The following is a 27,405-nucleotide window of genomic DNA, read 5'->3' as shown; positions in this document are numbered from 1 at the left end:
TTATTCGTTCATTATTTAATTGTTTGTCCTCCGTGCACGAGCGTCACTCTCTCAGGGCTCCGCTCTCGCGCGCGATCCCTCGACACTGATTTTTTTTTTCTTTCTCTGTCGTAGTCGCGCTGCCCACGTGATCGCCAGGCGGATGAACACCCCGCCCCAAAAGGTGCTCCACGGAAAGCTCAGCCGCCGTGGATGGAACGAGCACACGTTGTTAGATCCCTCGGGTGAGGCGTTTCTCGGTAGTTCTCGCGTTTCTCTCTCGCTGTTCTCCATCTTCCCTTTTTGCAATGTGCGTGCGTCGTGACGTTCGTGTTCCAGCCACGTGTGTCCTTCGGGCTACGAATGTGGGTCGAGGCTCATGGCGGAGCAAATGAGCCCGTTCGGGTTGTCGGCCCTCACGTGGTGGTGCTTCGAGCCGCAGCTGTTTTGTCCTTATTTTCCTGTGTACAATGTCTGGGCCCATGGAGGAGAGAGAGAGAGCGATGGAGCTGCTGCAAGATAAGATGGCAACGCAGTGACGATGCAGTCGGACACGATCTGCTCGGGAAAGGGGGATGGACAACAGGACAACAACAGGAAAATGGACAAAACCAAAAGGACACCTATTGAAGCACATACCTCCATCAGGATGAGCAGTAATCCCACCGACAGGCTGCGTCGGGATTCGGACCAGAAGCAAAATCGAATCTGCTTGTTCTTGTCACCTGCCCAACTCATCCTCCTCGTTTTGTCGTCATCCATCCATCCGTGATTTTTTTTTTTTTTTGAGTTAAATCCACATCTATAACAAACAGAGGGGTAAACATAACATGTGTCCACCTTCAGTGATGGAGCTAATTACTGTGAGTGAAAGAGTGGTACCTGTGTTTACTCTCAGGTACGGCCCCCTGGTCCTATCACCCTCTACTCTGTTTAAATAATTAATCTGCACTTATTTTATCTCTACCTTTCATTATCTGAAACATCTCCATCACATCTCGTAACCACCTCCTTTCTTGTGTACAAAGCCCTGTCTCCTTCAACCGCTCCTCATAGCCGAGTCGCCCTGCACTGACCCCTCTCTATGGCATCGATGCCCCTCCTGAGTTGTGATGACCAAAACTGCACACAATATTCTCGATGTGGCCCTCACTAAATTCCTGTACAATGTTAACATCACCTCTTTTGATTTATAAATGATCCCCCTCCAAATACAACTCAAAACCTGACTTGCTTTACCTATAGCTGCCTGGCCCTGTGCTGCCTGCTTACCTCCCATATCTCTTTACCACCCCCAGATCCTTCTCCAGTGTGACACGCTCCAAAATTACCGCTTGCATCCTGCAATCTCTGTTTACCTCCTCCATCGAAGGTGGATGGAGGAAATGGTTTCACTCCTGTCTGTGTATCTGTGAACAGGATATATCAATATGTTACGGACGGATTCAGACGAAATTTTGTCGACACGGGTTGAGTTTGTGACAAGGACGAATCGATTAGATTTTGGTGAAGATCCGAATCCAGATACAAGAATTTTTCAAGTGCTTATTCACCATTGAGAGGTGGGGCTAACAACGACATTTCAAAGACTGGACGAGTTGGGCAGGTGACGATAACAAACCGATTACATGTTTTTTTTTGGTTCAGGTCTGAATCCAGATGCGGCCTATCGGTGGGAAACGCAACGTAAACTGTTCAGCCTTGCGGAGGAATGTGCTCTACCAAGTGCCGTTCTAGTTTATGCGTGGAATGATCTCCCTGGAAAGGTAGTGGCAGCACAAACGGTAGATGGGTGCCTCAAAGCATCGGAGATAGATGGGGACTGGGATGTTGGCAAGACTTGCGTGTGTGTGTGTGTGTGTGTGTGTGTGTGTGTGTGTGTGTGTGTGTGTGTGTGTGTGTGTGTGTGTGTGTGTGTGTGTGTGTGTGTGTGTGTGTGTGTGTGTGTGTGTGTGTGTGTGTGTGAAATGGTGACGATAACTGGTGTTGGTGTCGTGCAGGCATGACTGGCTGAATGGCCGCCTCCTGCGCCAAAGTTCCTTGTATACCGACAAATAGACTTACTTAAAATCCCTAAAGCACACAATATAGACAAGTACTGTAAACTTGTCTTTTTTTTTAATGCAATTTCATTTCAACATTTCATACAAATTCACACCATTTATCTCTGCATTGATATCTCAACGATTTGTGGCTATGTTCACGTGTAATGATGTAAACGACTGACCTTTGCTCATATCATATTACCATCGCTGATAAATTATGATCAAGGACCTTTTGGAACGGCATAGTTATCACAAATCTGAGTGGCCATCCTTTGAGCGTTGGAATTAAAACGCATCAAAGAAGTGAAAATCCAAGCATTGCCGGGCCCTCGGCTTCAAATTTGGATGACCAATTAGCTCGGATAGTTCGCTGATGACTTGATGCTGCACTTGAGCGAGGGGGCTGCACACGAGGGGAGGGGGGTATTGATGGATTTATTGAATCAGAACCTGGTGGTGGCTTGGTGGTTAAGGTGGTGGCTTGGGATCTTAGGCTCCTGCATTCAAGCCCTGTTTTCTGCTGAATTAACGCTTTCCTCCGATGAGCTCGAAGCTGAAACTCACGACCTTTTACAAACTGTGACACCCTTGTAAGTTAGTTTTTAAATCTTTCCTAAAATACTATCTTTACTTTTCCTACCTCCTTCCTGCTTTGCAAAGTGCTTTTGAGATTTAACCTCTCTCTTTGGAATGCATTCGAGTTAAGTAATTGATTCATTTCCGTTGCAACCTACGGCTGCTCGTTAAATCGTTGCTGGGAGCAGGGCTGTGCTGCCGATGCAGTGCCCCTTGTAGGTTAGGACAGGAATTTGTAATTTGTTCATTGTCCCGGCGATAGCTCGTCTACTCTTCCTGAAGGACACCGTGGGAACGCCCACCGACTGAGGGTGGACGGGACACCAAGTTTAACGTCCATCCGAGGGATGGCACACACATCGATTAATCACTCTGCCTGCGAAACACCGGGATGACATTTTGTCACTCGGTCGGGATTTGAACCCAGGTTAGACAGCTTTGTGACAAGTGTGCGCACTTCTAGGCCATCCTGCCACCACAGTGAAAAAGCATGACTGAGTTTTTTTGCACTGACATTGACATTGAAATTGTGTGTTTCATGTCAATGTCAGGACAATAATACAAGTGTTCAGTTTAACCTGGTGTTGGCTTCGCGGTTAGGGAGGTGGCTTGAGAAGCCTAGGGTCCTGAGTTCAAGCCACGTTGGCTGCTGATTTAACACTAGAGGGTTGACTCAGCCTGTCATCCTTCCGAGGTCGGCAAAATGAATACCAGTGTGCACACAAAGGGAGGGGGTATTGATGGATTTATTGAATGTGGTATTGGTGTGGCGCAGGCACGCTGGGCCGAATGGCCTCCTCCTGTGCAGAATTTCCTTGTAATTTCGTTGTGGTTTGTTATCTGAACAAAAAGTACACTCTCTCCAACCTCTTTTGGCACTTGGAAATGAAACCTGAGCAGTACATTTTATTGAAGTGTCTATCAGGAAGTCAGAAATGGGCTAGAAATTGAACCCCCTCTCCCTTTTGAAGATTACATTTTTTTTATTATTATTGTTGTTATTATTATTATTATTATTTCAACAAACCGTACATAACCACTAGAAAGTTTATTATATATTGTTGCGGGCTGGGGTCTGGTGGTGAGAACGACCACGAGGTGGGGAGGTTACGTCGTCTCCCACTAGATTCCCCGGAAATGGAGGCCGTCGCCACGGATAATTCCGTGAGCCGGCGGGTCGCTGAACCGACAGTGGAACGCCAATATCTCGACCGCGTGGCGTAGGGTCTTTTTGTCTGGAACCAATTTACCTAAGTAACCATGCGGTCTTTGCTACCGGGGATCCACGCCATCGGCACGTTTTGCTCGAACCGGGTCACTCTACCGACTGCGGTAGAGTTCCAACTACCAATTCCGGTTCGGGTGCAATCGAGCGGAGCTGCCAAAGCCGTGCCGGCTAGGATGAGCAGATTAACGGGAACAAAGACCCGGCTAAAACTCAGATCCGAACCATGCTGGACCAATGAAAGAAAGGATGGAAACGAACTGGGAACATTTGTAATAATGGTTTATTTACAATAATAAGGACACAGAGCAAGACTTATCGTGGAATATACAATAAAGAATTCACAATGATCAGAAACAAACACTTGAGCAGTTCTACTTAAGAGACGGCGCCATACACACAGACGAAAATGAAACCCAGGTGTTTTATTAGGAACCCCGCAGGCAGGGAGAGACGAGCTGGGGTCACGGTTTCGGTTGGGTACCTGCACGTTGGAGGGATGTGGGTGCTCCGTGGTGCAGCACCTGCCAATGGCCGTGCAGCCTGGCCCACAGTCACACACGTGGGGCTCGTGTCCGCGGAGGAACTTGAGAGGAGTAGTCGGAGTCCCAGGGCGGGGTTCAGGGTCACGGACAGGACCCAGAAAAACTTCCATGAACGCCCCAGACTCCAGCAACGAATGCCCCGTCTCCAATAAAACTCCGACAAATGCCCTCAAATGCCCTACGCAGAGCTGAACTCCTTCTGAAGTGAACTGAACTCAGACTCCAGCTCAGAACACACGACGCACACCCACCAACTCCCTCCTCCAAAGAACTCCCCTCAAGACTGAGGATGGTGTCGTCTTTTTATGGACCTCCCCGAACGGGGCGGTGGCTTGGTGGAACAGACGACACCGTCCACCCTGATTGGACAAGGCCTCCACGGATCCGCCCCTTCTGGGCGGGGTCTCGGCCTTGTTGGGGGAACCCCCCCCCCCACGCGTGTTTGCACTCGTCAAGAAAGAGTTACAATGTTGAAAAGGAACGTTTGTGGAAGCAGCAAGGAACGGCTGCAAGATCTTGCCTCGGCAAGTCAGGGTGCGAGTAGACAGCGGGTGGGTAGTGGATCGTGATGGCGGATGGGATGGTTGCTGGATGTAAAGATTTAATAACCCACCTTAAAAAACATCAACTCGCACCTTTGATTCTCCCACCAGACAAAAGGATGGAAACAAGTTGTTGAATGGGGGCAGGAGAGGATGAATGGGGTGGATAAGATGGATACAGAAGGAAACTGTCAAGAGGAAAAAAACTGGAAATTTGGAAGGTTATGGGGGTATGAGGGGGGGGGTTTAATGAGTGTAGAAAAGATAATGGTTTTTGGATTGCAGACAATCTGAGATGGTGGTGAATGGCTGTCTCAAACCTGGAGTGAAAAAATGAAATTGAGAATGTGGAAGTTGGTTCCACAGGTAAGAAAAAAGTAAGACAAATGAGTGGAGGTGTGCAGTGATACTGGATTTGGGTAGTTTCACCAGAATGGGGTTGATGGTGGACCATGTGGTCTTCATATGTACTTAACGGAATAACTGACTTTTGGGACATCTGTATGTTTGAATGCATATGGTTTCCAGATCCATAACAATATATGTGTATATGTATATGCATATACATATAAGATATTGTTGCGAACTACCTCAGGTTCCCACCAGACTCTCCAGAATCGCAGGCCGTCACACACGAATAACTTCGTGACGCAGCGGGTCACTAATCAACCGCGAACGCTAATAACTCGACCACGTGACTTGGGGTCCTCCGTCTAATAAATACCGTTTACTTAAAGGTCACATGATCCAATTACCGGGGGCCTCGCCCTCGGTGTGCACTTGCTCAAACCGGATCAGATCAGATGCAATTGAGCGGAACTGCCAAGCTCGTACCAGCTAGGAAGCAGATTGTTGGGGAATAACGTCCCGGCTAAACGAGGGTGTGGGCCATGCTGGACCATTGGAAGAAAACACGAAAACGAGCTGGGAATATTTCTATACAACACATTTATTTACAACCAAGCGAGGAAAAGTATGTGGCACATGGGTTTATTTGTATGTACTGGGGTTTATTTGTATGTACTTTTTGGTTTGGGGTTTATTTGTATGTACTATTTGTGCATGGGGTTTATTTGTATGTACTGCAGGGGATAGCAAGGAATTTGTGGAGTGCAGCAAAAGACAAGCAATCTTACAAAAGCAGACACAGAGCAGTATCCCCACAGGGGAGGGGGAGAATAGATGCGTGAGGAGAAAGATCCCTAACCTATCTGTGTGAAGGTCTGTATGTGTAGCGTGTACCTCCGTGGGACGCTCCGCCTGAGCATTCCCACCTCGTGATGCGTGATTGTGCGTGCGTGTAGTGGCCGAGGCTCGTGGAAGAGCTCGTACACTGAACAGATCAGGACGTAACAGGATGCACAAGGAACAATGGAGCGAGGGGAGCGAGGGGGGCGGGGGGGGGACACCAACAGCAGAGTTGAAGGCTAGGATAAGAGGGAGACTTGGCCAAACAATGGGTTTGAGGATGAATGGGGTGGACAAGATGGATACAGAAGGAAACTGTCAAGAGGAAAAAAACTGGAAATTTGGAAGGTTATGGGGGTATGAGGGGGGGGGTTAATGAGTGTAGAAAAGATCATGGTTTTTGGATTGCAGACAATCTGAGATGGTGGTGAATGGCTGTCTCAAACCTGGAGAGAAAAAATGAAATTGAGAATGTGGAAGTTGGTTCCACAGGTGAGAAAAAAAGTAAGACAAATGAGTGGAGGTGAGCAGTGATACTGGATTTGGGTAGTTTCACCAGAATGGGGTTGATGGTGGACCATGTGGTTATATGTGCTGTTTAAATTACGAACACATCACTGAGCATATATAATCTGTCTTGTACCAAGTTTAACAATGTCTGTACAGCTGTCTGATTCGAAAAGGTTCCCAAGCTCTGGTCTGAGTTTCATTATCAGTGTAAAATGAGGCATGGGTTGCAATCCAGCAGAGACTCGGATTCCTTCCTGCGATTTAAGTACAAGGTTGGAGAAAGTGTATGACGTATATTCAAGGTTACTTTTGGTCTGTCAGTTTTATGACCCCTGACTGAGGATTTAAATTCCAACAAATGTTAGAAGTGCATATATGTTTGTTAAGTGTGCAGCCTTGATGATGGGTACTCTAAATCAGGATAATAAGGATAAAGATGTGTATCATTTGGCCATTTGGGAGCTGGGTGCCAGATGTTGCCAGGTTTTATTAACTCTGTTTGCATGGCTGCAACTTGCACCTGCTGTTACCTCCGCCATCGAACGTGGGCAGATGTTATGTTTTCACCCCTGTCTGTCTGTCTGCCTGTGAACAGGATGTCTCAAAAAGTTGTGGACAGATTCGGACGAAATTTGTTGGATTTGTTGAGTGTGTGACAAGGACGAAATGATTAGATTTTGCTGATCCGGATTCGGATGAAACGAGGTGGATGAGTTGGTTAGGTGATGAGAACAAGCCGATTCAATTTTGATTCAGATCCGGCCTATTGGTGGGATACAAAATGTTAACTGTTCAGCCTGGCACAGGTATCTGTTCTACCGAGTGTTGTTCTTTGAGGCATGCAAAATACATGAGCGGAAGCCTTTATGTACAGATTTTTGCTTCAGCTGGCATTCATCATAGTCTTCAAAATTAATGAAACAAAATGATTGGCATTTTTAAAAAAATTCAGCTTTTGGGAATGATCGCTATAATTGTCATGCAACATAAATAATGGAAGTTTGATAACTGTCTTTATTGGTCAAACTGTGGAAGGAAATTGTCTGCTTGCACTAGTACAAGGGAGAAGCAAGTTTCAAGTCCATTTCTGACTTTACCGTGACTTCATGCTGATGCTGCCCTCTTTCCCTCCCCCAAATCACTCCCCATGAGGCTGGTGGCCAAAATACTCATCAGGAGCACAAAATTTGTCTTTTCTGCTTCGCAACATCCTGACAGCAAAGCAGTTCTGCTGTCCAGGCCCAGTACTGACCGGTGATACTCATTCGGATGGTACCTGCAGACGTAATGGAATCTGAGGTTGTTGTTATCCCCGGACCTATTGAAGTTCAGTTGTACCAGTGAAGAAACAGTCTGTGACGACATTACCTGTCAACTTCCAACCAAAACCAGACACGGCATACTCGGACATCACCGTTTACACCCCTCGACCTTGTGATTTGAAACTAGTAAAGGGCAAAGCTCATGGACGAGTGAGGTTAATTGACAGTGGGGTTATAGGGCAACAGTGGGGCATAACCAGCAAGGGAATAAATTGACAGGAAAAGGGGAGGAAACACTGAAATCATCAAGCAAGAGGGTTGGGTTAGGAAAGGTTAATGGGGGTAATAAAGATCATGGGTCAGGATTGGGGATGACATGAAGTGACAGTGCACTGTCTGCTTGAAGCCTTGCAGGGAAAAGTTAGAAAGAATGGCATCTTGAAGATTTTCCAAGACTGTAGAAGTGAGGAACAAAAGAGTTGAGGTGTGCAATTAACCTGGATTTTGGACGTTTAACCTGGAGGGGGTTACTGGAAGAATGTGTGCATCCTGGAGTTGCTGTGAGTGTTGAAGGACTGGGAGAGCAGAGGGAGCAACATTAAAGAAGAGGTGGGAGAAAACTGAGACCATTGACCTTTCTGTGATGTCAAAGCAACAGACTGTGCAGTTTGTCCTCATCTTGGGAGATCCCAGTAATGTTGAGAGCTTTACATTCTACAGAACCCAAGAGAGACAGATGTGATGCTGGTGCACCAGCCCACAGGAGAGAGCAGTACTGCATTGAGCTCCGAACAAAGGCCATGATGCTAAAGTACCTGAGCTAACAGCACACGATCAACCTAATAAATTTTAACTGAAACTGATGGTCAAGAGTGTCAATTGCAACTTGACCGACTGCACGAGTTTTCCAGGATGCTCAGCGTTATGATCACTCTTGTCTAAAATACAATGGTCAGGAGGAAACAAAAATGTTCCGTAGCATTTGTTTGTAAAGTGGGATGAATCTAAAAAGGAGGCAGTCATAAAGCGTGAGTTAACCATGGGGCTGGGGAGGGGGTGAATTGGACACAAGTGCATGTATGTACTGTACCAACCAACTTTGCAAATAGGATGACGATGGAAACAAGAAGTAAAAGTGCTACACACAAAAAGGAGGAAGATGTAGTAGCTTAAAAATGTGAGCAATGTCTAATGCCTAGCAAAAACGGACTCCACCAACTGTAATCTGGAAAACCTCAGATAATTTAAGTGTGCCATGTACAGGGTTGACAGACCAGACAGCTTGTCCAGGTGGACAGCCATGCTACCCATGAACATTGTGGTTCTGTGAAGTACATCCAGGAAGCTACGTTTGTGATTACAGTCTTAGATTTGACCAAAACGTGTTACTCTACAATCAGTTTGTGGTGGAGGGTACTCCAACAACACATTGCTTTCAGATCACCAGAATCTCCGGAGTAGCAAATGCTGAGGAAATTTTTAATGGATTAATTTACCATTTCAGAAGCAGCTTTTTTATAAGTAGAAAGAGTACACTCTAAAATAACGATAAAACGTACAGGCTAATAAATACATAAACCAGTAACATAGTTGTTTATTATCATTATCAAGTATTATGTACTGTACTTTTATATGACTGGCAGCAGTGCTCCGACATTACTAGGCGATTGGAATTTTTCAGCTCCATTATAATCTTATGGGACCACCGTCGTATATGCGGTCCGTCGTTGACCAAAACGTTGTGATGCGGCGCATGACTGTATATGACTTCCTCTGACATTTTCCCAGTTAGAAGAGTCATCTAACCTATGCAGACATACATACCATGCTATTCTTACTACAATCTAGCGATGGTTTGACACCTCCCCCAACCCCCACATCTTTCCACGTAACAATATGTTTAGTACATCTGTCACTGAATCCCCCATGGATTTGATATTGGGCACCTGAGTTGTTCTAAAGTGTTCTTCAATGCTCTGAACATGGTCCAACACAATTGGTAAATATTTATTCAAAATGACAAACTTCCACATATGCTTCATGTAAATGGTACACATGTACTTGTATGTAATGTTAGGCACAGTGTCGGATCATAAATGGAAAAAGCAAAATGTCCACCGATTTGATGTTTGTCTTTTTATTTTTATTTTTCATTTGTTCATAACATGGAAGCCAACTTTGTAACACTTGACGCACCTCCAGTAACAAGTCTGTATTCATTTTGAATTGTGCAATTCAATCGTTTTTGTGTGAGATACTGTTTTTAACCCTTATTTTGTTTCAACTTTGCAGATTCAAAAATCAAGATTTGTTGCAAGTTGTGATTGTTATTTAAGGAGCTCCATTATGGGTGGTAAGTCCTTATAATTACTGTTTGCACATCATGGTGCACAATGCTTTCATACGTTTTGCTTGATAAAGTGCTAACACCTGTGGAAGATTGAATTTGTGAATGAAAGTAAACACTTGAAAGATCCCAGAAGTACTCCGTTGGTTTGATTTATAATGCGAAGCGATTAAAAAAAGATGATTTGGTGATTTTATTTTATTTTTTTCAGGTGTAATTGAGGTGTATTTAATGAGGAAGGAAATGACTGCATAATTGTAATGTCCCTGCTTTTACCACCTCTTTATTTTTCAGAGAACAATTTCCCTCCACTGCCAAAGTTCATCCCGTTGAAGCCATGCTTTTACCAGAATATCGAAGAACAGATCCCCCCTCCTCATCATCTCACAGTCAAACGTCTCTACTACCTGTGGCTCTGTACGTGAAGGGTTAACTAGATCAACTTTTTCTAACCAGGGGCCCATGGACCCTTTGGGGCCTTCAAACACGTTATGTGGGGTCCACAAAGGAAATTTGAGAGGATTTTTTTTTGTATTTACCAAAAAAATAGGGACCACACATTTTATGCTTCTCAATTACCTTTATTACCTCCACCACCGAAAGTAGACGGCGGTTATATTTTAACACCTGTTTGTCTGTCTGTGAGCACAATATCTCAAAACGTTATGGACGGATTTGGCAAAACCTGGTGGACTTTGTTGGGTGCGTGACAAGGACGAATTTATTAGATTTTGGTAAAGATCTGGATGCAGATCCGGCCTGTCGGTGGGCTACAAAATGTAAACTGTTCAGTGTGGCGGAGATATGTGCTCTACCGAGTGCCGTTCTAGTTAATACATTTTATTGGTGTTTAAATTGTGGTGAACAACCGAGTATTAAACTTGATATGCAGCTCGAGTGGCACAAATCACACAACTTTATGCAGGAAGCAGCCACGAGGGGTAAAAGTGAGGTGAGGATTGTTGCTCAGGATGAAGCATATGATGTGTTCATGACATACTTTGATAAATTGAACTTGTGCATAACGAAAACATACGGGATACAAATCCGTAAGTTTTCTTTTTTTTTTTTTTGTATACATTGTCGAGGCTCGTACAAGAGCTAACACACGGAATGCACAACGAGGGGTGAGAGAGGGAAGCACAATACAGTGGAGAACAGAAACATTAGGAGATCTGTGGAAGGGAGAGGGACGGAGCGGGGTACACTGGGTAAACAAGATGGACACCACAGGGACTTTTTCAGGACCTTGCACGACAGGGAACTTTCGGGAAGGAAAGCAGGGAATTTGAAGGAGGTGCGTTTGTGGTGGATTAACGTGGGTCGAAAAGATCGTCGTTTTGGATGGGGTAAGATCGGTGGTGGTGAACAGGTGTTTTGAAGACCTGGAGGGAAGAATGAGATTGAAGAGTGTGGGAGTTTATTGCAAAGGTGGGGAAAAAGATGAATGAAAGAGTGAAGGTGAGCAGTGATTTGTGATTTTGGTAGTTTTACCAGAAGGGGGTTGCTGGAGGACCTTGAGCACACTGGGGAAATATGGGTGGGACATATCGCAGACACAGCGGGGGGGGTGGGGGTGGCGAGACTGGAGAGGAGACAGTAGAAGACAGAAAGACCACCGACCTGCCTGCGGTGAGAGAGTGAGAGGCCCAAAGACTCAGCCTCAATGTGGGAGATACCTTTGATCCTAAATGCCTTGGTTTCCACAGCGTGAAGCCAAGAAAGGTGAGAGGCGGGTGCACCAGCCCAGAGGAGAGAGCAGTACTCCATCAGGCTGTGGACGGAAGCTTTGTATGTGTTCACCAGCTCAGATGTGCCGAGGAAGGACTTTGCATGACGGAGGATGCCCAGTTGGCGACTGGCTTTGGAGGCGACTGGCTAATTTATCAGGTGTACGATAAATATCAATAGGTGGAAGATATTGGGGAGGATTTTGTTTGAAATCAATCTGACTCTTGTGGTGGAGGGTAAGTGGGAGATGTAGAAGGTATTGAAGTTGTGGTAATGTTTTAAATTTGGGCTTCACTTTCAATTAGGATGGCTTGACATTCGCTTAAAAATACTCGGTTCTTTTAATTTTTTTTCTACTTTTAATGTAAAGACAGAATGATAATTATCTGTTGAATTAATGTTTATTTTCTCGGAGGGAGTCGTCCTGAAAAGGGTATCGCTGTATATATATATATATATATATATATATTTTTTTTTTTATACAGAGTCTCGGCTCGTGGAAGAGAGAGTACACTAAATAGATCAGGACGAAAGAAAGAGAAAGGTGGGGAAACACCAACAACAGAATTGAAGGCCAAGATAGAGGGAAACTTGGACAAACAATGGGAGTGGGGAGGAGTGGGGGGCAGAAAAGGATAAAATGGATACAGAAGGAAACTCAGCAGGGAAAGAATGAAAATTTGGAAGGAAGAGGGCTTGGGGTGCTGTGGATGGGTGTGGCGGAGGGGGGGGCATCTTCACGAGGCGAGAAAAGGTCATATTTTTACATTGGGGATGATCTGAGATGGTGGTGAACAGCTGTCTACTTTGTGGTTTGGTTTTGCTATCTCTGCGTCAACGGATTCACACACAGGAAAAGGTTAATTATAGCAGTATAAAAGGCTTGGTGATGCTGAAGCAAACTTTTAATGTTTCCTTTTTCAGTGCATGGGCTGACACTAGCAGTGAATCTCATTGGCTGCATTGCTTGGGCCATCGGTGGTGGATCAGCTGCCAATTTTGGATTTGCTATTTTATGGCTAATCCTCTTTACCCCGTGTTCATACGTGTGCTGGTTTCGTCCCATCTACAAAGCTTTTCGGTGAGTTCAGCCTTGTACATTTTATTGCCAGATACTGATCTATATTTGTGATGCTTGACGGTCGTGAATCTTTCCGACCAAGGGGGCATCGTAAAGATTGTATTGAAAGTTATTTGTGGTTTGCCGTTAGGTAGGCTATGTAGCTGGTTACTCATCTGTTGATGCCTTATTCCATACTAGCAGGGGATACCCAGTGCTGCCCGGGAGAGGGTGGGTGCGGTTGGGGGGGGGCTGATGCCCAGCATTTCTCAGCGGTAGTTTCAGGACTTGTTGAACATTGAAATGGTGGTTACTTTTTTGCCTGTGTGCCAGCAACAGCGGCAGTACTGCCTGACCCCACATCACAATATACACTTCATTGTGGCCTCAAAACGGAAGTCAAGGCCAACGTGTGATAGCTTAAAGCCTTGCCCAGATTCTGAAGTACCGACACCCAAAATTTGGGGCCTCCAGGTGCAACGGTTCCGCCATGAAAGAATAACATACAAACCAGTGAGCTGCATATATATATATATATATATATATATATATATATATATATATATATATATATATATATATATATATATATATATATATATATATATATATTGTTATGGTTGTGGAAATTCGCATTACACCATAAAGAGTCCTCAGCTGAGATATATCGGTAAGTTCACGTGTCGTTAGCCCAAACCTGTTGTATAGAGGGAATATGTGTGATTCATCCGGGCTGTGACGCTTTGAGTTAGCCATTTTTTCTTTCTCTATTGTTATTTTCGACCATTAATCCCCCAACAACTCGAACACCACCACCTTCGCCTCTTTACCTCCACAACTCCATCCCACAAACATCACTTCACCACCATTCTCAGACGACGCCCGCCAACAACCAAGCTCCCACCACCTCCGACTTTCTCCCACTCGTCGTGCCATGGGCTGTGAATGCGGATCAGGAATGCTTCACGCCCCCTTTTCATCCGTCCAATGACCGAGCATCGGGTAGTGTAGCCCCGCCTCCGAACCCGCTGTGAATGCGTTCCTTTTGCCCCGAAAAGTGGATCAGGAATGCTTCACGCCCCCTTTTTGCCCGACAAATGGCTGAACAGAGGGTGGCGTGGCCCCGCCTCCAATCGCGTTTAGATCTGAATATTTGCATATAGGCTCCTCCTGAGGCCTATAAAGATGCGAGCGCAAGGCGACTCGCGCGGAGGAGTTGCAGGGAAGTTGGAGGGAGTTGGAGTTCGCGCGGTTCGGTTGCAGGCGGCTCGTCGAGTTCAAGTTCAAGTCGAGGGAAGACGGCGGTCAGCAACCAGATTGCGGTGTGGGGGTCACTCGTCTCGTCGCGGGGTCCAAGCCGGCCAGCCATTCCCCTCTCCCTGAGCATCAGTGATTTATTTCCCCCCCCCAATCCGCGCTGAGATAGTGCCGGGGGGGCCCTGTTCCTCCCCCACCCTAAATGTGGTGCCAACAAAACCGCTCTCGCGGAGCATGCCGGAGGGGGCTCGCTGACCGTGTCAGTGGCACGGAGTCGGGGCGCAGCTGCGCGAACATTGCGACTTGCCCGCCATCGCGTCACGAGGACGCGGGTAAGACCTTCCTGGTCTCGTGGACCTGGCCGATCCTCCAGGATCCACGTACATTTGGTCTATGTACCTGTCTACCTCCTTGCCTATGAGGGTGACTTTCTTTCTTTCGGGTTGAATGCATGCTGTGGCGCCGTGTCCAATAAGTATAACTGCTTAAGTGTCTGTGCCTGTACATTGCCCCTTTTATTCGGTGTAATTCTTTCTATTGCATTTGCTTTTGTTGCATGATTGTATGACTGTAAAATACGTGCTTCCATGTGTGTGTGAATAAATGTGCTTACTTGTTGAACTGTTTTCCCGCTTTGCTTCGTCTCCTTCCTTTTATTGAATCTCCATCTTGCATCACGTAAGGGATTGATAGTGGGTTCAACATCCCGGTAAATAATCCTAACCGTCGAGGTCGACGATAACTCCACTCGGTTATCTCTGCAGCACGGAACGAACCACTTAAGCGGTTCGTGTCCGAAGTCAACCTGCGGCGAGGTACGATCACCCGGTCGACCACTCGTGCAGGTACTTAGGTAGGTCGAATTTGGCGAGCAACCCTATCCTGCGCGGGTGGGCAATTGGCACGATCGTGGTGAGGTTCAACCCCCACCCGTGACTGGCTCCGGGCGGTAGTTCCCGGAGGGTCACGACTGAATTGTCCGTCCGGTGGGCGACGTGTCGCGATTCAAGTTACGTGGCCGATCGCACGCCGGAGGGCGCGAATTCGCAACTATATATGTAATGTATATGTATATGTATATGTATATGTATATGTATGTATATATGTATATGTATGTATATATATATATATATATATGCCTGGTGTTGGCGCAGTGGTTAGGGTAGCGGCTTGGGATCCAAAAGGTCCTGAGTTCAAGCCCCGTTGGGCCACTGAATTAATACACCAGGGGGTTGACTCAGCCTGTCATCCTTCCGAGGTCGGCGAAATGAGTACCAGTATACTGGGCCGGTATATACCCCGGTTAAAATAGGTGTACCATATCCCTGTGTCGTAAGAGGCGACCAGGTTTGCGTCAGGAAGGGCATCCGACGTAAAACCTATGCCAAATCACTATGCGGATCATATGGATGATCTGCTGTGGCGACCCCTAACGGGAGCAGCCGAAAGAAGAAGAAGAAGAAGATATATATATATATATATATATATATATATATATATATATATATATATATATATATATATATATATATATATCTGGAGCGCACCCTGCTCTTGTGATCAGTCGGCGGCGATTGGCACCATCTTAGAATACCCCAAGGTCTGGTCAGCTGCACTGGTTTCAGTCAAAAAGATGGTGTTCTGCTCTGCTTTCGGCTGCAATCAGACATTCCCATGAGTTTCAAGTGACCAAAAGCATCACTTTTAGAAATAATATAATTTTATTTGAAATTAAATAAGATTTTGAAATGTTATTATTATATTTGAGGTGTAAAAGGGGGAATTTCATCGTAAAGATAGGATTGTATCGTGTCGCATGGGCCGTGGACCAGCAGGAGACGTCTCGATGTACATTAAATGGGGAAAACTGTCAGCTCAAGATTGTTACATGTCCCCACAAGGGTGGGGGGGGGTGCTATGTTAACTAGGTAAGGTTGAAGGCTTGTCTCTCTCAGTGTGTGATTACCCCCCTGTGACCTTTTCCTATGTTTTTGCATTCACAAGACCGGCTATAAAAAGGAACAACTTTTCAGCAACAGAGCCGAACATTTCCGAGCATGCAGAAACCCCTCCTTCTCTGCTGCGTACCGGCAGGCCACACCACTGAGGCTGACGATTGGTCGGTGTGACATCAGAAAGTGCTCGAGAGACAAGAGGGAAGTTGGTGTGAGGAACACAGTTGAGACAGAGGGTCTCGTTTTCCTTGCTTTCCTCGACACGGTCAAGAAGGCAGCGCCATTCTCATTGTTCGTGATGGGGTGAATTTGATCGCGTATTGGAGCAAAGTGTTGGCCATTGACTGTTCGGATTGGTCGTGAAGTTTGTACATTTCTGAGAAGGAAAAGAAGAAGAAGAAGAGCGCATCCCTGGGCGATAACTCTGCAGCATCCCGTCGTGTGTGCGAAGAGAAAGGCCATGCCTTTGGCTGCGAGCGGATCTGGTGTTGAGAGAGGATAGGAGCGGCGTCGGCAATCTCGATCGTGAGAAGAGACCGGCAGTTTCTGGGCCCTTAACAAAGGAAGACCACACGTGCGAATTACCTCACAAAAATTTCCCACACAGAGAATGACGACGCCAATTTGGGTGTGGTTTCCCACGCGGTGACTACATGGTTTCATTGCCAGGCTCCTAAAAGATCATCTCGACGCACAGCGAAGTGCAAGAATGAAGGGAGGATTTTCTTTTATTTTTGTTTTCCCATTGTCTGTTTTTGTGAGTGTGGCGACGTCGCAAATTAGGCTTTAGTTTACCTCGCGTTTCATTACCTCACGCTTGATTTATTTTCATTATCACGCGTTGATTTATTTTCGTTATGAATGATTCATTTATGTTTATTAAACCCTCATTTGTTAAATCTACTCTGCCTATCTACTGCTTGTGGGTTCGAGGATAAACCCATGTGCTTCCATCCTGGTGAACGCCTCTGGTATGTGCTTCGCCACCTCCCTCCCACACGCGCCATAATCTCCAAGGTAGAACTGTTCGGCTATCTGTCCAGGTCCGTGTTCACCGCCCGTCCATGACATCTGGATTAGGCGTGGGATAATTTAACCCCCCTAGACGCGACATTATTTTATTATTGTTTGGCTCTCGGTGGTGAAGTTTCAACTCTCTCATATTTTCCTGATCAGTCGCTGATTCAGTTTGTTTATGCTGATGTTAATTTATCATGTTAACGTATATATTGTTATAATCACCGTGTGTGTGCGCATGTGCGTGTGCGTGTGTGCTTCATAACTCCAAAAACCATGAAACCGAGTAGCCTGAAACTTTGCATGCATACAAAGGGAACTCCATGGAGTGCAAGAGTGAAAATTGGGTTAGTGTTTCTTTCAAGGCTTTGTCTGTGAGGAACATCGTTATTTAAATCTCTCCACCCCGTCCCCCCAATCCCATTTTCATTCCATTTTATTGAGTATCTGAAACTCGATTATCCTCTCAGACCAACTCAACTTGACACTTCTGACTTATTAAAATCAGACGCTCAGTTTTGTCAGTCACCTGCGGAGCTCTATTACGAGGCTCTGAATGAAAACAAACCAAAGTGGAAATGTGGAAACAAATGTGAATAAATATGTCAACGGAACTCAAAGTCCCACACTTATCACTCTCAGCTCTGTCTGTACCTTTCGCTTTCTAGCGAGGGAAGGGTATTCCAACATGACGGCTGCTTGGCCCTGGAAGCACGTGCTGCAGGTGTGCTCCAGACATATATATATATATATATATATATATATATATATATATATATATATATATATATATATATATATATATATATATATATATATATATATATCAGTGGTACAAACAAATACTTGAAAATATTTACAACATATTCTACACTTAATTTTGAGTATGGCATTTGGAGTATCCCACTCTTTGTGATTTTGGTGAAGGAAAACATTATTGAAGTCTTGTGTATTCATTATTTATGGAGAAAACAAACTTTCCAATTTTGTACATGACATATTGCTTTGACTTCTGTAACTGCAAAAATAAATGTTCGTGTCAACAGGTAACGTGGGAGTGGGGTTAGGGTTGGTTTGCTTCATTTTGGTTCGAGCTCATGAATAAAAATGTGTTTTGTTCTGCTTTGTCACAGGTCTGACAGCTCTTTCAACTTCATGGTGTTCTTCTTCATCATAACGGCCCAACTAGTCATACTTATTATCCAGGCCATTGGCTTATCGGGTTGGGGGGTTTGGTGAGCTGTCTTTTACTTTTAAAGTTTTTGATCAATGGGGAGTTCCCTGTTGATATCCACTTGTCAAAATGGAAAATGGATGACATTATACAAAGTGTAATTGAAGTTCTCTCCACCATTCCCTAGTGGATGGATCGCAACCATTTCATTTTTCAAAATCAATATCGGCTCGGCGGTCTTCATGCTCATTCCCACCATTATGTTTACCATCCTAGCGGTGCTTACCTTCATCGCTCTCGGAAGGGTAAGTGGTGTCGGTGTGTCTTCAACTGTTTGTCAGCCCAAGTTTGTTGCTTATTGGAATACATCAACAGAAAAACAAGTTTGTTATAAGGGTGACCTGGTATACTGTTTATGTGAAAAAAGCTTATCGGGAATATTACAAGTAGAGGCAACATTATAAAGGAGCATTTATTTATTTTACTTGGGGGAACATGGTTGTAGAGGTGAGGAACAGACAAACGTCAATAGCACATTCACCTCCTGAGACCCTCTCAGACAAGTCACAACATTTTTATATATATATATATATATATATATATATATATATATATATATATATATATATATATATATATATATATATATATATATATATATATATATATATATATATATATATATATATATATATATATATATATATATACTACTCCCATGCTCTTATAACTGAAGAAGCTGCATAAAGCAACAATGAAAGGCTACCCAAGGTAATCCCTTTGCTGTTTCAAATCTTTCCCAGAGTTCCTCCACAGCTATAACGACGTTCACAACTAGTACACACATAAGAATTCCAATGCAACACACCTCCTCGGCTGCTGAACCAGTTTCGTCGCTTGGTGAATCATCGGCGATGTCGTTATAGTTGTGGAGGAACTCTGGGAAGAAAGGGTTTCCAACAACAAAGAGCTTACCTTGGGTAGCCTGTCATGGTTGATTTTATCCAGCTTCTTTGGTTAGCAGAGCATGGGAGGAGGCGATTTATTTATATAATCCTTGCCATCTGGGTTCAATTGGTTATTCCCTTCAGTCGCAGGTGAGAGATGTGAGTGGGTCTGTTTTTTTCATATATACGACCAGTCGCTTTGCTGATGGAAATACCAATCTTTGCTGTGATTGCTGATCAATATAGGGCAAGAAAAAATAAAGCAAAAAGGATTCCTGGAAGTGTGTGGAGAACCAGCATTGTATGTTAGCATTTGCAGGTTTGCCACCTTGTGCCCATGTATCTACAAAAATAAAATATATATTTTTGTCCATCACTAACCTTCCCAGGAGTTCCCTGAATCCACCGTAGTTCGATTTATTGAAATCTGTTAATCTGTTCTCAAGTTATAACATGACAGACAGACGTGTGTGTGTGTGTGTGTGTGTGTGTACTTTTTATATTTATATATTTTATATATATTTTATTATTCTTATACAAGTCACCCATTCATAGCTCAGTACCTACCATTCCTGCCAATATCCATGTACCCATCTGTCCCCAAAGCATTGAGGTACCCAAGTCTGGTGTAAATCTACTGCTTCTGCTGCCACTTCCTTTCCAGGGAGACTTCCATACATTAATTACTATGAGTGAAGGATTCCTGCCTTACTATTTTCCTTTCCGCTTCTTTCCTCTCAGCCCCCCCCCCCCATTTGCTCGTTGAAGGATTGCCTCTTTATCTGATGCTGACTGCCTTCCTGATAGTTTCTCTCAATCTAGACCACCAAACTCTTTCCTTGAACCCTCAAAGATTGCTTTCCTCCAATCTAACAGCCTTACTATACTATCCTGAAATCTGAACTTTTAACAGAATCCTTGCACATGCTATATTGTAACGGGCTCGGGGGATTGCGAGGGGCTGACTCGGACCCGTTTCTCAACCTCCGACCCTGAAGCCAACGAGCCACGGATAACTCCGTGATCCGATGATTTGCTAAGCAACTACTGACACCATCTGAGGTGATTAAATCTGGTATGGTTCCCGCGTCAAAGCTCATGTTACTTTCCTGGTGGTCTAGCCCCTTCCAGATTGGGAACTGTGCTCTCGACTTCCCACCTTTATCTACTTATTATGTAGGGCCGAGTGAAACCATAGGTGGGACATCTGCTAATCTAGCACAGCAAATGAATGGGGTACAACCTCCTGTGTAGTACATGCGATGTCGAACCAATGATGGAAACAGACAATCAAGCAGGTTGGAAACAGTTTATAAAGGAGGTAAAGGCATGTATTTTCATAATTCAGTGTTGGAGAACATAACTTAGCCCATAGTACATAAAGAACCCCTCACACATTCTTACCTTAACTCTACGCAAAAGACAGGTGCATCTGAGTCACTCCGTGGAAATCGGAGAGGAAGAAGAAGAGGTGGAGAGAGAGGGTTCGAGGCAGAGGGTTGGCCTTTTGCTCATGCGACGTGAACCTGTGGGCTCGCATTGGTCCCAAGTGAGGGGGAGGGACGAAAGAGGAGGTTGATGTGGTGCAACGTGTCGGGAGAGGTACGGCGCATGCAGTGAGCTTTTGAGGAAAGGTGTGATATGCGTGTCAGTTCCTCGTCCAGACGGGTCAAGAGGGAAATCGTTGATTGCCCTTTCGTATCGCTCAATTATGCGTCTCAAATGGACAAATTAGAAAGGAAAGATCGTGTAAGTCAGTTTGTAAGGCCACTACACCCAAGGAACTTGTGTGCCCATCCACCTGTGAAGATTCTCCCTGGCGCAGCCCATCCCGCTCCATTCTTCAAAGCAAGGCAGTTTTGTTCCATCTGCCAGGTGCAGGCTAGCTCGCCCCATTTTTCAGAATTGAGCAGCCTTGATCAGTGGAACGCACCATCTTTTATTGTTCTTGGGCAAGGCGTGCCTTTTGGGAGCAAAGGTCACTCCAGTGCCCTCTGACCCTCGCCTGCAGCTTTCTCATTGGAGTGCTTGCGACTGTCGACTGAGCAACCCTGCCCACTCGTGCGGCTTTGTTAGCCCGCTCGCCACGCGGTTGTTCCATAGCTGCTTGTGGTTGTTTCATAGCTGCACGCAGTTGTTCCACAGGTGCAGTCGTCGCTCGTGCCCTGATGTTTGGCTTTCTTGCTCGAGTGAGTTTGATTTTGAATGGCTTTGTTAGGGAATGTAACGTAATCACGTGCATTTTGCGTGTTTGTGTATATGGATGCACCGTAAAGAGGTGTGGGGCTGGAAAGGGTTAAAGAGGGATTGGCTGGGACAGAGATATAGATGGCATAAAAAAAAACAGAAAGAGAAGGTTTACAAAGGGTGGGATTCAGACCTTGAGCACAACGCATTTCCAAGTCCGCTGATACGAGGGGAAGGTAATCTAACTAAAGAGGTATTGCTTAGGAAATACCTAATTTAGGGATCCCTTATGTGTTGAGTGCACCGGGCGTAGTGGCGTGCACCTGTAATCCGGCTACTCGGAGGCTTGGGTTGGAGGATCGCTTGAGGATGGGTGCTCTACGCTGGGCCGCGCTATGAGAGGGTGTAGGGCAGCCCGGAATCATGGCGAAACCCAATCCTTATCCCTGTGTCGTAAGAGGCGACCAGGGTTGCGTCAGGAAGGGCATCCGGCGTAAAACCTATGCCAAATCAGTATGCGGATCATAACGGATGATCCGCTGTGGTGACCCCAAACGGGAGCAGCCGAAAGACGAACAACAACTTATGTGTTGAGTGCAACTCTTTCCAAAAACGCAACAATATTGTGACGTCCACGGGACTTGAACAGTCCCACCAACGTAGAATGAGCCGAAACGATGGAGGCGATTTATTTTTATATAACCCAAAGACTGCGGTTTTAATCGCCCTACCGCAAACGGGACGAGGAAGGTGGCACGAGTCACTTTTCACTGAGTTGATGATGTTTATTCTTTTTTTTATAATTACCAGAAATAACAAGACTCGGCAAGAAGAGGGATCCGGGGCGATTCGACGGGATGGTGTGGGATCGGGCGTGGGGAAAAACAGACAATTCCAATGAATATACAGTTCTCAATCCCTCTAAGGCGCCAAGCAGACACACACACACACACACACACACACACACACACACACACACACACACACACACACACACACACACACACACACACACACACACACACACACACACACACACACACACACACACACACACACACACACAAAACGTAGCTATCTCTGGTGGTCAGGCTGGACCGTGGTGTGGACGCAACTGTCCCTGGATCGGCGCCGGACGAGCCGGCCTTGCTCTCGCGGGGGGGGGGGGGGGGCAGGAGAAACCGCGGTGCTGTCGACCTCCTGGTCCTGGCCCTGGCCCAAGTCCGCCCACAGCCGCCAGGGAACCAGCTCCCGCGCCAAGCCGCGAGCAGGAGAGGGAGGCAGGTCCACCCGCCGCCCGACCCCGTATTCCGAGTCAGCAGAACCCTAGAGCCAACCAAAGCAAGGCACGAGGCTCGGCAAGGCTCCCAGGCACGATCAAGAGCACGATCGACTCAGCACAGCAACCAGGACGCTCTCTGCCGCCACAGGTTCCACACCAAAAAAACACGAGCGTTCTGGTTGTAATCTTCTTCTTCTTCTTTTTCGACCCCGAACAGAACCTTTTTATCCTTCTGCCCTCGTCACCTCCAAACGAGCCGTTTATTGGCCCACTGCCGTCACCTTCTGCCAATCGTGATCACGGGGCGGAGCCATCCGCTGTACTGTCCTGTGACGTCACGGCCAGTCTTCAGAGAATACCAAAAGGGATTTACGCAGACACACTTACCCTATCCCGTGTCCCTATCTAATTACGTGACATTTATCATTTCCCCCTTGAAGAAATGAACATTTACTAGACAACTCATCACCACTGAATTACTACTTATTACATCGAGATCCTGGTAAACTCGAACAGCATGGCATACCTAATTAAACATTCTAATTACCCCTTGAATGCATACCCCCCCTCAAACGTAACAATATTATGGTCACTTGTCCACTGTTCCTAAATGTTCTCCTACCTCCTCCACCTCCACTATACCGGGATCGTTACCTCGAGGTATAACTCTACCCCCCTCTCCCCCCTTTTGCCTCTTGGGCTTATCTACAAACTGGGTTTAAAAGCAATCCTGGACGACATCGAGGAAATCCTCATCTGCTCTGCTCTTTCCCTATTCCTGGACCCAATCTATCCCTGGCAAGTTAAAATCCCCCATAATTGATACTCTTCCTTTACCATATGCCCTTGTGAATGCTTTGTGAGCCCCATAATCAATACTTTTAACCAGCCTCAGTGGTGTAATGGTTCGTATCCACTCTGAGTCTCGTAGGTCAGCTGTTCAAAGGCCGGCTGAGTCACACCAAAGACTTGGTATGTGTTGCTTCCTCGTTTGACATTCAGCAGTTAAAAGGATAAGGGCATGAACAATCCCTACAGAGAGGAGGAAATGTCTTGCCGAATGTGCTGAGAAAGGCACCATTGTTGTTACGTCTCTGGTACCCAGAGTGTCCTGTGGAGTGATGGCACTTACCCCAAGCTCAGTGGCTGTTTGTCTTGTCACAGTCCTGTGCATCTGTCTCTCTGTGTGTCTGTGTCAGCTCCATGACAAGCATTAGATTAGATCCTCTTAAAAAAAAAAATACCCCATAATCGTGACTCTTCCCTTACCACATGCCTTTCTGAATTCTTCATGAACCCTCTTGTGCTGCTCTTCCCTCACAGCTAGTGTTCCATAAAACGCGCTACAAGTGTCGTACCATTCTTACAATCTCTATTCTCACAGAATAATCGACATCAAGTCACTTCTTCATGTCATCCCTTGCTCTCGACACAATAGTGTGTTTTGCCCAGGTTGCGACACATCCTCCTATCTTCCCTTTCCTGTCGCACCACTGCGTCTTGTAGGCTTGATGTCCTGTCCTACATTTTCTCACCTCTTTAAACGACGCCCTACTTATTGTATGTCATATTCCTCGCTATCTATTTTGGCTTCAAGATCTTCCGTCTTATTGTATAAACTCCAATAAGAATGATCAGATATTGATGCAACACTTTCCATGATCTGGTTGTTTGTGCTGGTGAGATCATTTGAAGTCCCACATTTGCCAACACCCACCGTTTTGATGTTGATGGACCATAGTTGTCATCAAGTGGACGAACCCTTGCTGTTCACTCCGAGTATCAAACTGCTTCCCACTTGTGATGTTTCCATGGCGACTTCTGGCTTTGTACGCAATCCAAACCTTTTGTTCAAAATTGATAGCGGCAGCTTTTCAGGGTCCGATCCAAAGCACCATTCCTTTGGGTTTCTGGCAATGCTGGAAATAGAAACTTTTTTTTTGTTAATTTTGTCCCATTGCAACAGAGAGAAGCCATTTTAGTCGAGTTGCAATTATTTTAAAGAGAAAACATTTCTCTATCGTTGATTGGACCGGCTTGTACCCAGCTAGTCAGGAGATATCAGGAATGTGAAATTTGTTGCATCAATGTACAAATGCTCCTCTTGGCAAGTTGGACTGGTGAGGTTTGATGTCTGACATTGTTCTCACTGCATTCCACCCCACAGGTGCATTCGCATTACCGTGGCAGTGGCGCTAGCATGAGCAAAGCTCAGGAAGAATGGGCTTCGGGTACCTGGAAGAACCCGGCCGTGCAGCAAGCAGCATTCAATGCTGCGACTGCCTCCGCCCAGTCCAATCCTCCTCCGTATTCTCAGGGTCCCAGCTACCCACAAGGGGGTGGTGCATACTAACCGTGACGTTTGATTCGTGAAAGATGCTGAGAAGAAACAATGGATGTGGCACTGTAATTGCACGAATGTGGATTTGCACTGGGATAGGGAGCAATGCATGAGCCAAGAGTTGGAGATATGGATTTTGATGTAAGTGTTAAACCTGACCGGAATGGTTTTGTGATTGGCGGAGACTGCGGCTGCAGTGGAAAAAAATCCCAATCAACAAAATAGCTGACAAATCGATAAAACATTAAGTAGGTGTATTGGATTTGCATCGTTGGATCGTGACATAAAGGAACCGTAGCTAAATAATTCCTCGAAAAATGACAATGCTTGTGGAGTTACAGAAGATGGAAATTATTAATTTATTTTTTTCCTCGATAGAGACCGATACTGTGCCACGTGAGAGCGTGGTGGATTTCTTCGACGAGATCGAAGTCAATTTGGCCGGTGCATGTTCGAGGCAGCCCAGACAAACGCAGACAGTACCGTTACAAATAACCCATGTACATTTTCCAAGTGATTTTATTTTTCGGTGTTTGTAACGTAAGGTCTTTTGAGGAAGTAAACGATCATTTTGTTGGTGTAGTATTGTACAGTATTGTAAGAATGATGGATGTTATAAGTCGAGTCTGTGTGTGGGGCCCTGTCGGCATTGTTAGTGGTGGCATTGCTCTTCATATACTCCTTAATCTGGATTTTATTTGATTGTTTCCTGCTTGCATCGAAAACGATGCTCTTGAAGACGCGTATGGTTGTCACCGGTGATGTGCTCGACGATTCATGTCCAGTTGTCCCTCTTGCCCATCCAGTCATCACCCTAGTTCGGAATGTAGCATCACTTCTCATTATTCATCATCGACTCCACATCCCTCTTGGCAACATCTGTTCCTGCAATCTTCCTTGTTATCAGCCATAGATTATTACTTTCTTCGGCCTATTTACAAGTATTATTATGCTCCAGCCTATAGCGTAGATAGTCTGAACTACCCTGCTTTCTACATACCTTTTTGTTTATCAAGTTTATTTTTTGATCGGAGCCTAGACTCGCTGTTGACACGGGGCCATTTATTTGCTCGGTATGCAAACATGGAGGAATTTTGACCCTCCCCAATATCTTTCATACACGTCCCTTCTCTTCCATTATCATCGTTTTCTCTCTTTCGTGCCCACTCCCAAAAGTACTAACTATGTGGCCATGTGTTATCCAATTTTATTGCATCACTTTTGGTACTCACAAATTTATTAATACAAAGACTGCCTTTACGTTTGCCTCTGTTTGAACCGGAGTAGCCCATTTCTCACTTCTTTTTGAACATTACATTTATTGGGGGCAGTCATGTCGAGATTTTTTTCAGACGGTGATTATTACAAACTGCATCAACATGATTTGTGTATAAATGCTGCTCCTTATCCTTTCTTGCATGTTGGAAATCCACATTCTGATGGTGCTGTGATGGATTTTTTGCCCAGGATTGCTTGTAATCATTCTTGTAATGCCTGCCTGTTCCCTTTTGCTTTAAGCATTGTTTGAAAAAGTGCATAAAGGCTGATCCCAGGACTGCTGATGACTTTGCCAATGAGAGAAATCAAAGAAAGAGGTTGTCTTCTGATCTTGTGCAGGAAAATCACTTGATTGATCCAAACATTCCATTCTTTTTTTTTTTGTTCTTAACGAACCCTGCCAACCGAAGTACCATACTCCCTGGCTATGAGTCTCTCCCTCCCATTCTTCCTTGAACTTGTAATCTTGTCATAGTTGTGATAAACTTATGAAATGATGAAATAAACAAACTGAAGTAAATGACGACTGGCACGTGTGAACTGAAATTTGAAGTCTCCTGCATACCAATGACCGTTTCATCACCATTAATTAATCTGAGATAAGGAGGGTCCTCAAGCGAGGAAAGGGAGCAGCTTCCTGGGGAAATATGATTATTGCCTTGCCTTTGCAATCTCAAGTCGAGGTCAGAAATTTTGATTTTAAGCAACCAGTGCACCAGGGGAAGAGGTTCCAACAACCACAAATTGATAATCGTTATTCACCATTTTCACGAAAGGAACTTTTAATTGAGAGGATTCGTACGTGAGAAGGAAAACACAAGCAGAAGAGCTCGTCAAAACGACCGGCAACCTTTCTGTATTTTCACACTATTCAGCCTTGAAAACTCAGGCTAAAATCAAAATGATGTACAAAAACCTTAATTTACGACACACATTGCTCAGCCATTTTGGGTGGTG

The 27,405-nt window shown here is 45.2% G+C and overlaps 1 protein-coding gene across 2 annotated transcripts; it reads left to right on the top strand.

Moving 5' to 3' along the window:
- The first annotated feature begins 19 nt into the window (after window positions 1–19).
- Window positions 20–26,971, top strand: SCAMP5 (secretory carrier membrane protein 5). Of its 2 annotated transcripts, XM_085891098.1 has the most exons (9): window positions 20–224; window positions 1,399–1,541; window positions 1,627–1,745; window positions 10,165–10,225; window positions 10,514–10,636; window positions 12,875–13,031; window positions 18,373–18,474; window positions 18,601–18,718; window positions 24,997–26,971. In XM_085891098.1, the coding sequence occupies exons 4-9, from the start codon at window positions 10,219–10,221 to the stop codon at window positions 25,180–25,182; spliced, it is 693 nt and encodes a 230-aa protein (XP_085747224.1). In that variant the 5' UTR covers window positions 20–224; window positions 1,399–1,541; window positions 1,627–1,745; window positions 10,165–10,218; the 3' UTR covers window positions 25,183–26,971. The 2 variants fall into 2 exon arrangements, with proteins under 2 accessions (XP_085747224.1, XP_085747223.1); XM_085891097.1 differs by lacking the exons at window positions 1,399–1,541; window positions 1,627–1,745 and having other exon boundaries at window positions 23–224.
- Window positions 26,972–27,405: the final 434 nt, after the last annotated feature.

This window comes from Eptatretus burgeri, chromosome 8, assembly GCF_056783735.1.
Source record: "Eptatretus burgeri isolate ZD-2024b chromosome 8, Ebu_testis_v1, whole genome shotgun sequence".
NCBI lineage: Eukaryota > Metazoa > Chordata > Myxini > Myxiniformes > Myxinidae > Eptatretus > Eptatretus burgeri.
This window is presented reverse-complemented; position numbering and strand designations above follow the sequence as displayed.

Coding starts and splice junctions, on each gene's coding strand:
- SCAMP5 (XM_085891098.1), top strand. Junction 10,637..12,874: donor TCTCTACTACCTGTGGCTCT/GTACGTGAAGGG, acceptor TTCCTTTTTCAG/TGCATGGGCTGACACTAGCA. Junction 18,475..18,600: donor TTATCGGGTTGGGGGGTTTG/GTGAGCTGTCTT, acceptor ACCATTCCCTAG/TGGATGGATCGCAACCATTT.